Raw genomic sequence first — 13400 nt, 5'->3', positions numbered from 1 at the left:
GCAAGCACCAGGGTCTTGAAGATTATGTGAACTTCGAATGGAAGCCAGTGGAGGAGCCGGGTGACATGGGAGAACTTAGGAAGGTTGAACACCAGGCAGACTGCGGCATTCTGGATAAATTGCAGGGGTTTGATGGCACAAACGGGGAGCCCAGCCAACAGAGTTGCAGTAGTCTAGACAGGAAATGATAAGTGCCTGGATTAGGACCTGAGCTGCTTCCAGTGTGAGGAAAGGTCATACTCTCTGGATGTTGTAGAGCATGAACCTGCAGGAGCGAGTCACTGCTTTGATGTTTGCAGAGAACGCCAGGGTATTGTCCAGGGTCACTCCAAGGTTCTTTGCACTCCGGGAGGGGGACACCATGGAGTTGTCAACCGTGATGGAGAGGTCTTGGAGCAGGCCTTTCTTAAGAGGAAGAGCAGCTCTGTTTTCTTGAGGTTGAGTTTGAGGTGGTGGGCTGACATCCAATCTGAGATGTCTGCCAGGCCACCTAATTTATACATGAATTAAGAGCTATTATAGGTAAATGAGTAGGCTTAATATGTTTGGAGAATCGGATGATAAATACAAATATTGAGAAAGCATAGCGATTGCTTTGGATTCTTTATCCTTATGATCACTGGAGACTAAATGTGAAATCAGTCATAGGGCAGAAAATCAACATGACAGGTATTCGGCCCCTTTTCCACCCATAGTGACGTAGCCTAGGCTATAAATAGCTGTGCCATTATTCAGGTCATTAATTTAATTGTATGGCCTCATAGTTTGTGGGGATGGAATTTGGAGACGCAAGCTAAATAGACTTCTGTAGCCTATGGAAAGCTGTGCGCAGTTGCACCGAATGTATTACAACTTCTGTGTTAGTTTCTTTCCATTTGTAACCTACATTGTTTTTGTTGCCTACTTAAATCATCATGGAATTCAGTTTAAACCCGGAGCCTGGCACACGGTTTACTACGACTAGATCATTGTCATTACAGTTCCATGATCAGTGAGGTAGATTTATATGACTATTGTTCAACCCTTATTGTAAACTTTTGTCCACTTCTAATATTTCATGGATTGAACAACTAAATATGACAACTATCAGGATGGCCACCGCCGTTGTTTTTACGTCCCCTGATTGCCCATCTGCTAGCCTGCTGGCCACGGCTCGCTAGCTGTCTAGAGCATATCGGACTGTTCGCTGAAGAGGTCCATCAGCCAATTTTCTTGGGCTACAATACCTATTTTGCCGATTGGCCTGGACCCTTTTACTACACGGAGCCCTGCCGATCCATCAAGACTGGTCTGCCAATGTAACCGCCCGAGGGGGCTAAAACTGACTCTTCCGTTGCGATGTCCCCCTTAGGCCCTTCTGCTAGCTTGCTAGCCCCGGCTGAATTGCCGTGTCTCCAGCCCGCCTAGCTACTCACTAGACCCCACGATCACTCGGCAACGTATGCCTCTCCATAATGTCAATATGCCGTCAATATGCTGTTTTGGTTAGTGTTTATTGTCTTATTTCACTGTAGAGCTTCCAGCCCTGCTCAATATGCCTTAGCTAACCCTTTTGTTCCACCTCCCACACATGCGGTGACCTCACCTGGTTTAAATGGTGTCTCTAGAGACAATACCTCTCGTCGTCACTCAATGCCTAGGTTTACCTCCACTGTATTCACATCCTACCATAACCTTGTCTATACATTATACCTTGAATCTATTCTTCCGTGCCCAGAAACATGCCCCTTTTACTCTCTGTTCCGAACGCACTAGACAACCAGTTCTTATAGCCTTTAGCCGTACCCTTATCCTACTCCTCTGTTGATGTAAAGGTTAATCCAGGCCCTGCAGTGTTTAGCTCCACTCCCATTCCCCAGGCACTCTCATTTGTTGACTTCTGTAACTGTAAAAGTCTTGGTTTCATGCATGTTAACATTAGAAGCCTCCTCCCTAAATGTGTTTTATTCACTGCTTTAGCACACTCTGCCTACCCGGATGTCCTAGCCATGTCTGATTCCTGTCTTAGGAAGGCCACCATCCCTAACTGTAACATTTTCTGACAAGATAGAACTGCAAAAGGGGGGCGGAGTTAGCCTCCAGAGTTCTGTCATACTATTCAGTTCTGTGCACAAAAAATTTGAGCTTCTACTTTTAAAAATCCACCTTTCCAGAAACAAGTCCGCTTGCTACAGACCACCTTCTGCCCCCAGCTGTGCCCTGGACACCATATGTGAGGTCGTACTATCATCATCGGGGCGGCAGGGTAGCCTAGTGGTTAAGGCGTTGGACTAGTAAGTTCAAACCCCCGAGCTGACAAGGTACAAATCTGTCGTTCTGCCCCTGAACAGGCAGTTAACCCACTGTTCCTAGGCCGTCATTGAAAATAAGAATTTGTTCTTAACTGACTTGCCTGGTTAAATAAAGGTTAAAAAAAAATTTAAAAAAAAAAAATAGAAATAAAAAAATAAAAAATAGATAAATAGAGTTTGCGAGGTCTTAGCTAACAGTGCAAAAATCCAGAATCAAATAGAAGGGTCAATGCATATAGCCATTTTGTTGGCTATTTATCAGTCTTATGACTTGGTGATGGTGTCAGACTTGTTGCTCCGGTACAGCTTGCTGTGTGGAAGCAAAGTGAACAGTCTATGGCTTAGGTGGCTGGAGTCTTTAACAATTTTTCAGCCCTTCCTCTCACATCGCCTGATATAAAGGTCCTGGATGGCAGAGAGCTCAACCCCAGTGATGTACTGGGCTGCTCTCACCACCCTCTGTAGCGCCAATGCGAGCAATGGCTGTGAAGTTGCCATAACAAGCAGTGATGCAGCCAGTCAAGGTGCTCTCAATGGTGCAGCTGTACAACTTTTTGATGATTTGAGGGCCCATGACAAATCTTTTCAACCTCCCGAGGGGGATGAGGCACTGTTACGCCTTCTTCACGACTGTTTGCATGTGGAACATTTTAAGTCCTTAGTGATTTGGACACCCGAGGAACTTGAAGCTCTCGACCCGCTCCACTGCTGCCCCGTCGATGTGGATGGAGGCGTGCTCGATAACCTAATGTTAAGGATGTCTTACAAACAAATGTAACATATCCATGGCCACATTTTGTGGTTACTGTAACTTTAAATTTCTCCTTCTGAAATCATATAAAGCGTGCATTTTCAAGTTAGCATGCATAGTTCATTGCGGGTCTGTGGACATCTTCACAATTGCTGTAATAATCTGTGCAGAATCTCGAACGGCATTGATCACTTGCGCCATGTACTTTCAATGTAATCTCAACTGCAATCTAGGTCATTTGGTTTTGCTATTAGATTAAGCACAGTGATAACATGAATCTGTTGTATACAATAGTTAAACAAAATATCTGACTTTGTATTCCCATTTGAACTTTGCTATGCTTTAAAATAATAATAATCTACCAATTGGTGCTGAAAAATATACAATATGCATATATTTTTATGGATTTCTGACATTGATCCCAAATATTCTGAACCCGTTCTCTCAATATACCTGTATATGAGTCTGATGAGAAAATTCTAATTCAAGGTACACTGTATTTAAAGGGATGGCATTCATTGAATTGGAATTTCACTTTACTTACTGAATTGTCTGACCTCAATTCAAATTGACCCCAAACCTGCTGTTGTCGCCCAGGTGAGAGAGGAGCTTCGGGGATGATGGGGGTCCCAGGACACCCCGGTTCCACAGGAACATGTGGGCCCCCAGGACCCAAAGGAACCAAGGGACTGCAAGGAGATGAAGGTCAGCTCCTCATGAAAGTGACCATCGCCAGCATAATTAACATTAATCATGAGTGATACAGATTGATGCAGATTGAAAATAATTATAAAGCAGTAGATCCAGCATCAGTAGGGACGATGTCATTGAAACAGTCGTACAAATATAATTACTAGTAAGGACATTCCTATTGCCTTGATCTGGGAGGCTTTCTCCCTTCTTGTAATTGTATTTCTATTGACACAGCAGCTTAACCCACATACCCTCCTCTCTCTGTCTCTCTGGACATGTGTTCTTTCATCCACAGGTCCAAAAGGAGAAAAGGGGAATGTGATCACTCCATTGATAATCCCACCTCCTCCTGGACCCGTAGGCCCACCCGGTCAACCAGGCCTTCCTGGCTTCACTGGCGGCCCGGGATCCAATGGTTTTGAGGGACAGAAAGGTAGGGCCTGATGTGGGTCAACGGAAGACCCTGAAATCTCTTGATATCTTCCTGTGTATAGTGCTCTGTGTCCTCCTAAATTGCATTTATAAATATAAGAACTATCATTCAGAGAGGGTGGTTGTAGTTTCTCAGACAGACCTCTTGAGGTCTTTGTGAAAGTAGAATTTTCAATAAGAGGATTAGTTATTTGTTGTATATTATAAACTGAGTAATTCGACCCCTGAATTGGCTGACAGCCGTGGTATATCAGACCGTATACCACAGGTATAACAAAACATTTATTTGTATTGCTCTAATTACGTTGGTAACCAGTTTATAATAGCAATAAGGCACCTCAGGTGTTTGTGGTATATGGCCAATATACTCTCACCACCCTCTGGCTAGCTGTATCCAGGCACTCTGCGTTGGGTCATGCGTAAGAACAGCCCTTAGCCATATACCACACCCCCTCGTGACTTATTGCTTACATATAGCATTCACACAGTGAATACAACTTAAAGATAAGACAGTACTTGAAACTGTATATGTCTGCTGTTGCAGGGAGAAGTGGCCAGTTGGGTTCACCAGGATTCCCGGGGCCCGAGGGCCCCCAGGAGCAGACGGGGCCCCAGGGGACAGTGGGGTACAGGGGGAGAGGGGGGCATTGGGACCACAGGGTGAGTCAAATGAAATGTGTGGATGGACACTTCACACACCCACACTGCTCATGAACCTGTGTCCAAATAAACATCAACCCTTTTTTATTTTTTTAACCTTTATTTTACCTTTATTTTACTAGGCAAGTCAGTGAAGAACAAATTCTTATTTTCAATGACAGCCTAGGAACAGTGGGTTAACTGCCTGTTCAGGGGCAGAACGACAGATTTGTACCTTGTCAGCTCGGGGATTCAAACTTGCAACCTTTCGGTTTACTAGTCCAACGCTCTAACCACAAGGCTACTCTGCCGCCCCATCTTCATGTCACTTTAGACTCAGACCCTGTTTTGACCTTAAAGTGGCAATCTGCAATTGGTACATCCATTTTTTAAAATTATTAATCTATACTAGGTTTTGTGGTTGGAGTGAAAACCTACAGAATGGTAGTTGTCCATGGAACAGGGTTGGAGAGCGCTGATAAATACCCAAATATAACTTTATAAATCCCTCATGAGCTTAGTTCAACTGTCGTACCCCATAAGAACCCAAAATATAAGGCTAGTATTCAATCAGATCTTCATTTTCTTTTTTTTTAACGTCGCCCTACGGGAGTCCCAATTACGTCCGGTTGTGATATAGCCTGGATTCGAACCAGGGTGTCTGTAGTGACGCTTCAAGCACTGAGATGCAGTGCCTTAGACCGCTACACCACTCAGGTAACCCGCGTTAGCCTACATAGCTTTTCATTTAATTTTGTTTAGGCGGTGTAACTGTGTTAGCTCTGTCAAATCGATGAGCGGCTGCTCTTGTGGTCATTGTCACTGTTATGGATATAGGTATCCTGTGTGTATTTGTTTTCTCTCCTTCTGCCCTAGTCACAGGTGACACTCATCAGTCGCCAAACTGAAGGCACACCTGCTCTTTTTCCCTTACCCAATCACATCCCCTTTCCCTTGGTTTAAAATAAACCCAATCAGTTGTCTCTTGAGCTATCTCTCTTCTGTTTTTGCGCCTACATCTCACATTGTCCGTTATCATGTGAGTTTGTACTGCTGTGGTGTATGGCTGTTTGTTTGTTGGTGGGAAAAGGGCCAAGTCGCCCTCGGGCATACATTACCCTTAGGAAAACTTCGTCTAAATACTCTAGTTAGAACCAGTGTAACGATCGTCGTTGGTGGAAGAAGGTGAGGACCAAGGTGCAGCGTGGTAAGTGTTCATGATATTTAATAAAATAAACAGAACACTAAATGACCAAAAACAACAGAGTGAACGACACGAAACAGTTCTGTATGGTAGACACAGAAAACAACTACCCACAAAACATAGTGGGAAAACAGGCTACCTAAGTATGGTTCTCAATCAGAGACAACGATCGACAGCTGCCTCTGATTGGGAACCATACCAGGCCAAACATAGAAGTACAAAACCTAGAACAAAAACATAGAATGCCCACCCCAACTCACGCCCTGACCAGGACGTGACAATCGGGCAGACCACCCACTGTATTTTATTGGTTAGTTAGCTAGCTGTTCTTGAAGCAGGCAAGACTAGCTTAGATTTAAAAATATATATATTTATACCTTTTTTCCTTGGGTCCAAGGAACTTGAAGCTCTCAACCCGCTCCACTGCTGCCCCGTTGCATTGGATTTCTACTAATGCGACTCTGCATACAATGGCAATGCCTGTGAGCTGACAGCAGTTACACCTCCGGCACCACCTAAACAAAAGCAAGGAAAAGCTATGTTTTTTTTTCAGCTACTTGGGTTGCCACTGATCTGATTGATTCAACTGTCAAATCCATAAGCGCCTCCCTGCATTATACAGTACCTATCGTGGTCATTGCCATTGGATGCACCAAGTCGCATTAGTAGAAATCCCATTCGAACACTGGAATGTGTAATGTAATCTACACCTCATTTCTGCTGATATAAATCCTTATTATTTTGTTTGATTTTCAATTTGAGTGTAATTATTTGTATATAGCCTACACTTTCTCGTTCTGAACTTTTAATGCGGGTGGGACCATGGCCACAAAAGCTCTACTCATCGATTTGACAGCAGTTACACCTCTGATACCACCTAAACAAAAGCAATGATAAACTATGCATTTGTCGGTTAACGTGGATTACGGCTGTTTTATTTCATTGTTTGTAAATTAATTAAATTGATTGATTGAATCACATTTTTCTAAAAAAGTATTTACTATTATGCTCCCTTCAAGAGTAGCTAAATATATTGTTTCTCTTTGTCTCTTACTGTCTGCCATCGTAGGCGCCCCAGGTCCTTTGGGAGATGCCGGCAGCCCAGGCCCCACCACCACCTTTAACTCTGGCTTCCTGTTGGTGATGCACAGCCAATCAGACATGCTCCCTTCCTGTCCAGCAGACATGACACAACTGTGGACTGGCTACAGTTTGCTGTACCTGGAGGGCCAAGAGAAAGCCCACACACAGGACCTCGGTACGTTGGTCTACAATACTGTTGGTGTGTGTGCTCATCTGTGTGTGTGTGTGTGTGTGTGTGTGTTTGAATGATTGTAACCAGTAACCTAGCATGTCTTTTCCTACTAATAGGTCAGGCTGGGTCATGTATGCGTCTCTTCAGCACCATGCCGTTCTCCTTTTGCAACATGGGCACGTGTGACTACGCCAGCCGCAATGACAAGTCCTACTGGTTGTCCACCACAGCGTCAGTGCCCATGATGCCCGTGGCGGACCAGGACATCCAACAACACATCAGCCGCTGCGTGGTGTGTGAGGCCCCCTCCCCTGCTGTGGCAGTTCACAGCCAGGACAACAGCAATCCCTTCTGTCCCCCCAACTGGAGGAGTCTTTGGGTAGGATACTCCTTCCTCATGGTGAGTGATTTTATGTGTGTCTGTGTGTGTCTTTGCATGTCTGTGTGTACAGTACCAGTCAAAAGTTTGGACACACCTACTCATTCAAGAGTTTTTCTTTATTTTGACTATTTTCTACATTGTAGAATAATAGTGAAGACATTAAAACTATGAAATAACACATGGAATCATATAGTAACCAAAAAAGTGTTAAACAAATCAGAATATATTCTTCAGAGTAACCACCCTTTGCCTTCAACCAGCTACACCTGGAATGCTTTTCCAACAGTCTTGAAGGAGTTCCCACGTATGCTGAGCACTTGTTTGCTGCTTTTCCTTCACTGTGCGGTCCAACTCATCCCAAACCATCTCAATTGGGTTGAAGTCGGGTGATTGTGGAGACCAGGTCATCTGGTGCAGCATTCCATCACTCTCCTTCTCTGTCAAATAGCCCTTACACAGCCTGGAAGTGTGTTGGATCATTGTTCTGTTGAAAAACAAATGATAGTCCCACTAAGTGCAAACCAGATGGGGGGGCGTATTGCTGCAGAATGCTGTGATAGCCATGCTGGTTAAGTGTGCCTTAAATTCTAAATAAATCACAGACACTGTCACCAGCAAAGCACCCCTGCACCATCACACTTCCTCCTCCATGCTTCACAGGGGGAACCACATATGCGAGTGGAGTTTGGAACCAAAAATGTCACATCTGGACTCAAAGGACAGATTTCCACCAGACTAATGTCCGTTTGTCCTGTTTCTTGGCCCAAGCAAGTCTCTTCTTTTTGGTGTCCTTTTGTCATGGTTTCTTTGCAGCAATTCGACTATGAAGGCCTGATTCACGCAGTCTCCTCTGAACAGTTGATGTTGAGATTAGAGGTCGACTGATTAATCGGAATGGCCGATTTTAATTAGGGCCGATTTCAAGTTTTCATAACAATCGGAAATCGGTATTTTTGGGCACCGATTTGGCGGATTTTTTAAATTATACATACATTTTTGTTTTTACACCGTCAGTTAAGAACACATTCTTATTTTCAATGACGGCCTAGGAACGGTGGGTTAACTGCCTTGTTCAGGGGCAGAACGGCAGATTTTTAACTTGTCAGCTCGTGGATTCAATCTTGCAACCTTACAGTTAACTAGTCCAACGCTCTAACCACCTGCCTCTCATTGCACTCCACGAGGAGACTGCCTGTTACGCGAATGCAGTAAGAAGCCAAGGTAAGTTGCTAGCTAGCATTAAACTTATCTTATAAAAATCCAATCAATCAATCATAATTACTAGTTAACTACACATGGTTGATGATATTAGTAGTTTATCTAGCGTGTCCTGCGTTGCATATAATCGGTGCGCATTCGCGGAAAAATTATTTTCGTTGCTCCAACATGTACCTAACCATAAACATCAATGCCTTTCTTAAAATCAATACACAGAAGTATATATTTTTAAACCTGCATATTTAGCTAAAAGAAATCCAGGTTAGCAGGCAATATTAACCAGGGGAAATTGTGTTACTTCTCTTGCGTTCATTGCACGCAGAGTCAGGGTATATGCGATAATAATAAACGTTTTGTTTTCAAAATGATTGTTTCTGGATTCGACCATATTAATGACCAAAGGCTCATATTTCTGTGTGTTATTATGTTATTAAGTATATGATTTGATAGAGCAGTCTGACTGAGCGATGGTAGGCAGCAGCAGACTCGTAAGCATTCATTCAAACAGCACTATTGTGCGTTTTGCTCTTCGTTGTGCTTCAAGCATTGTGCGGTTTATGACTTCAAGCCTATCAACTCCCGAGATTAGGCTGGTGTAACCGATGTGAAATGGCTAGCTAGTTAGCGGGGTGCGCGCTAATAGCGTTTCAAACATCACTCGCTCTGAGACTTGGAGTAGTTGTTCCCCTTGCTCTGCATGGGTAACGCTGCTTCAAGGGTGGCTGTTGTTGATGTGTTCCTGGTTCGAGCCCAGGTAGGAGTGAGGAGAGGGAAGCAAGCTATACTGTTACACTGGCAATACTAAAGTGCCTATAAGAACATCCAATAGTCAAAGGTATATGGAATACAATTCATATGGAGAGATATAGTCCTATAAATACTATATTAACTACAACCTCTTACCTTGGAATATTGAAGTCTCATGTTAAAAGGAACCACCAGCTTTCATATGTTCTCATGTTCTGAGCAAGGAACTTAAACATGGTACATATTGCACTTTTACTTTCTTCTCCAACACTTTTTGTTTTTGCATTATTTAAACCAAATTGAACATGTTTCATTATTTGAGGCTAAATTGATGTTTGTTGAGTTAAATAAAGTTATATTAAGTTAAAATAAGTGTTCATTCAGTATTGTTGTAATTGCCATTATTACAAATAAATTGTAAAAATCTGCCGATTTAATCTGTATCGGCTTTTTTGGTCCTCCAATTATCGGTATCGGTGTTGAAAAATCATAATCGGTCGACCTCTAGTTGAGATGTGTCTGTTACTTGAACTCTGAAGCATTTATTTGGGCTGCAATTTCTGAGGCTGGAACCTCTGCTGCAGAGGATACTCTGGGTCTTCCTTTCCTGTCCTCATGAGAGCCCGTTTCATCATAGCACTTGGTTTTTGCAACTATACTTGAAGAAACTTTCAAAGTTCTTGAATGTTCCGTATTGACTGACCTTCGTTTCTCTTTGCTTATTTAAGCAGTTTTTTTCCATAATATGGACTTGGTGTGTGTAGCTAAACAGTGTAGCTATTCCCTCCGCAAGGCAATCAAACAAGCTAAGCGTCAGTATAGAGACAAAATCGAATCGCAATTCAACGGCTCAGACACAAGAGGTATGTGGCAGGGTCTACAGTCAATCACGGATTACAAAAAGAAAACCAGCCCAGTCACGGACCAGGATGTCTTGCTCCCAGGCAGACTAAATATATTTTTTGCCCGCTTTGAGGACAATTCAGTGCCACTGACACGGCCCGCAACCAAAACATGCGGACTCTCCTTCACTGCAGCCTAGGTGAGTAAAACATTTAAACGTGTTAACCCTCGCAAGGCTGCAGGCCCAGACGGCATCCCCAGCCGCGCCCTCAGAGCATGCGCAGACCAGCTGGCTGGTGTGTTTACGGACATATTCAATCAATCCTTATCCCAGTCTGCTGTTCCCACATGCTTCAAGAGGGCCACCATTGTTCCTGTTCCCAAGAAAGCTCAGGTCTTCACACTAAACGACTACCGCCTCGTAGCACTCACTTCCGTCATCATGAAGTGCTTTGAGAGACTAGTCAAGGACCGTATCACCTCCACCCTACCTGACACCCTAGATCCACTCCAATTTGCTTACCGCCCAAATAGGTCCTCAGACGATGCAATCTCAACCACACTGCACACTGCCCTAACCCATCTGGACAAGAGGAATACCTATGTGAGAATGCTGTTCTTTGACTACAGCTCAGCATTTAACACCATAGTACCCTCCAAACTCGTCATCAAGCTCGAGACCCTGGGTCTCGACCCTGCCCTGAGCAACTGGGTACTGGACTTCCTGATGGGCCGCCCCCAGGTGGTGAGGGTAGGTAAACAACATCTCCACCCCGCTGATCCTCAAACACTGGGGCCCCACAAGGGTGCGTTCTGAGCCCTCTCCTGTACTCCCTGTTCACCCACAACTGCGTGGCCACGCATGTCTTCAACTCAATCATCAAGTTTGCGGACGACACTACAGTGGTAGGCTTGATTACCAACAACGACGAGACGGCCTGCAGGGAGGAGGTGAGGGCCCTCGGAGTGTGGTGTCAGGAAAATAACCTCACACTCAACGTCAACAAAACTAAGGAGATGATCGTGAACTTCAGGAAACAGCAGAGGGAGCACCCCCCTATCCACATCAATGGGACAGTAGTGGAGATGGTAGTAAGTTTTAAGTTCCTCGGCATACACATCACAGACAAACTGAATTGGTCCACCCACACAGACAGCATCGTGAAGAAGGCGCAACAGCGCCTCTTCATCCTCAGGAGGCTGAAGAAATTCGGCTTGTCACCAAAAGCACTCACAAACTTCTACAGATGCACAATCGAGAGCATCCTGTATCACCGCCTGGTACGGCAACTGCTCCGCCCACAACCGTAAGGCTCTCCAGAGGGTAGTGAGGTCTGCACAACGCATCACCGGGGGCAAACTACCTGCCCTCCAGGGCACCTACACCACCCGATGTCACAGGAAGGCCATAAAGATCATCAAGGACAACAACCACCCGAGCCACTGCCTGTTCACCCTGCTATCATCCAGAAGGCGAGGTCAATACAGGTGCATCAAAGCGGGGACCGAGACTGAAAAACAGCTTCTATCTCAAGGCCATCAGACTGTTAAACAGCCACCACTAACATTGAGTGGCTGCTGCCAACAGACTGACTCAACTCCAGCCACTTTAATAATGGGAATTGATGTAAAATATATCACTACCCACTTTAAACAATGCTACTTAATATAATGTTTACATACCCTACATTATTCATCTCATATGTATACGTATATACTGTACTCTATCATCTACTGCATCTTTATGTAATACATGTATCACTAGCCACTTTAAACTATGCCACTTTGTTTACATACCCTACATTACTCATCTCATATGTATTTACTGTACTCGATACCATCTACTGCATCTTGCCTATGCCGCTCTGTACCATCACTCATTCATATATCTTTATGTACATATTCTTTATCCCTTACACTTGTGTGTGTGTGTGTATAAGGTAGTAGTTTTGGAATTGTTAGTTAGATTACTCGTTGGTTATTACTGCATTGTTGGAACTAGAAGCACAAGCATTTCGCTACACTCGCATTAACATCTGCTAACCATGTGTATGTGACAAATAAATTGGATTTGGTCTTTTACCAAATAGGGCTAGATTCTGTATACCACCCCTACCTTGTCACAACACAACTGATTGGCTCAAACATATTAAGAATGAAAGAAATTCCACAAATGAACTTTTAACAAGGCACACCTGTTCATTGAAATGCATTCCAGGTGACTACCTCATGAAGCTGGTTGAGAAATGCCAAAGCTGTTATCAAGGCAAAGGGTGGCTACTTTGAAGAATCTAAATCTGATTAACATTTTTTTTTTGGTTACTACATTATTTCATGTGTTATTTCAGTTTTGATATGTTCACTATTATTTTAAGAAGTAGAAATAGTAAAAAATATATATTAAAAAACCCTGGAATGAGTAGGTGTTTCCAAACTTTTGACTAGTAATGTATGTGTGTGCCTGCCTGTGAGTGTGTGTGTTTTGTTATAACAGTTGTAACGTTTGTGTATTGTAGCACACAGGGGCCGGCGATGAGGGTGGTGGCCAGTCTCTGACATCATCAGGAAGCTGCCTGAGGGACTTCCGTGCCCAGCCGTTCGTGGAATGCCAGGGCCCGCGGGGTACGTGCCACTACTTCGCCAACATCTACAGCTTCTGGTTGACCCGGGTGGGCGCAGATGGACCGCTGAGCTCCTCTACTTCACAGGGCACGCTCAAAGAGGAGTGGCAACAGCGCCTCAACGTAGGCCGGTGCAACGTGTGTATGAAAGAGTGACCCCACCCACCCTCCTTCTGGGCCCGGCCACATCCCACAAGCACCGGCCCCAAAATCTCTGACCCACCACATCCCAGAGTGCATTGAACATGCACTCATTGGTTACCTGAGAGGCAGTAATGATACACCTCATTAGTCACCAGAGAGGCTGTGACTACACTGGTTGTT

The 13400-nt window shown here is 44.2% G+C and overlaps 2 protein-coding genes across 5 annotated transcripts in view; both read left to right on the top strand.

Annotated features, from left to right (window-relative positions):
* The window catches only part of col4a4 (collagen, type IV, alpha 4), a 142751-nt gene extending 135228 nt beyond the window's left edge, over positions 1–7523 (top strand). For all 4 annotated transcript variants that reach the window (XM_024441954.2, XM_024441956.2, XM_024441955.2 and 1 more), the window contains 5 exons: positions 3640–3747; positions 4031–4168; positions 4712–4827; positions 7080–7268; positions 7382–7523. In XM_024441954.2, coding sequence (XP_024297722.2) covers positions 3640–3747; positions 4031–4168; positions 4712–4827; positions 7080–7154 — 437 coding nt within the window. In that variant the 3' untranslated portion in view covers positions 7155–7268; positions 7382–7523. The remainder of the gene's footprint in view (positions 1–3639; positions 3748–4030; positions 4169–4711; positions 4828–7079; positions 7269–7381) is intronic.
* On the top strand, positions 7196–13232 carry LOC121838952 (collagen alpha-2(IV) chain-like). The gene is made up of 3 exons (XM_042294925.1): positions 7196–7268; positions 7382–7665; positions 12972–13232. Exons 1-3 carry the CDS (start codon positions 7196–7198, stop codon positions 13230–13232), a joined length of 618 nt encoding a protein of 205 aa, XP_042150859.1.
* The last annotated feature ends 168 nt before the right edge of the window (positions 13233–13400 follow it).

Source organism: Oncorhynchus tshawytscha, linkage group LG13 (genome assembly GCF_018296145.1).
Source record: "Oncorhynchus tshawytscha isolate Ot180627B linkage group LG13, Otsh_v2.0, whole genome shotgun sequence".
In the NCBI taxonomy this organism is placed as follows: Eukaryota; Metazoa; Chordata; class Actinopteri; order Salmoniformes; family Salmonidae; genus Oncorhynchus; species Oncorhynchus tshawytscha.
The sequence above is the reverse complement of the archived record's forward strand: the minus strand, read 5'-3'. Positions and strand labels throughout refer to the sequence as shown.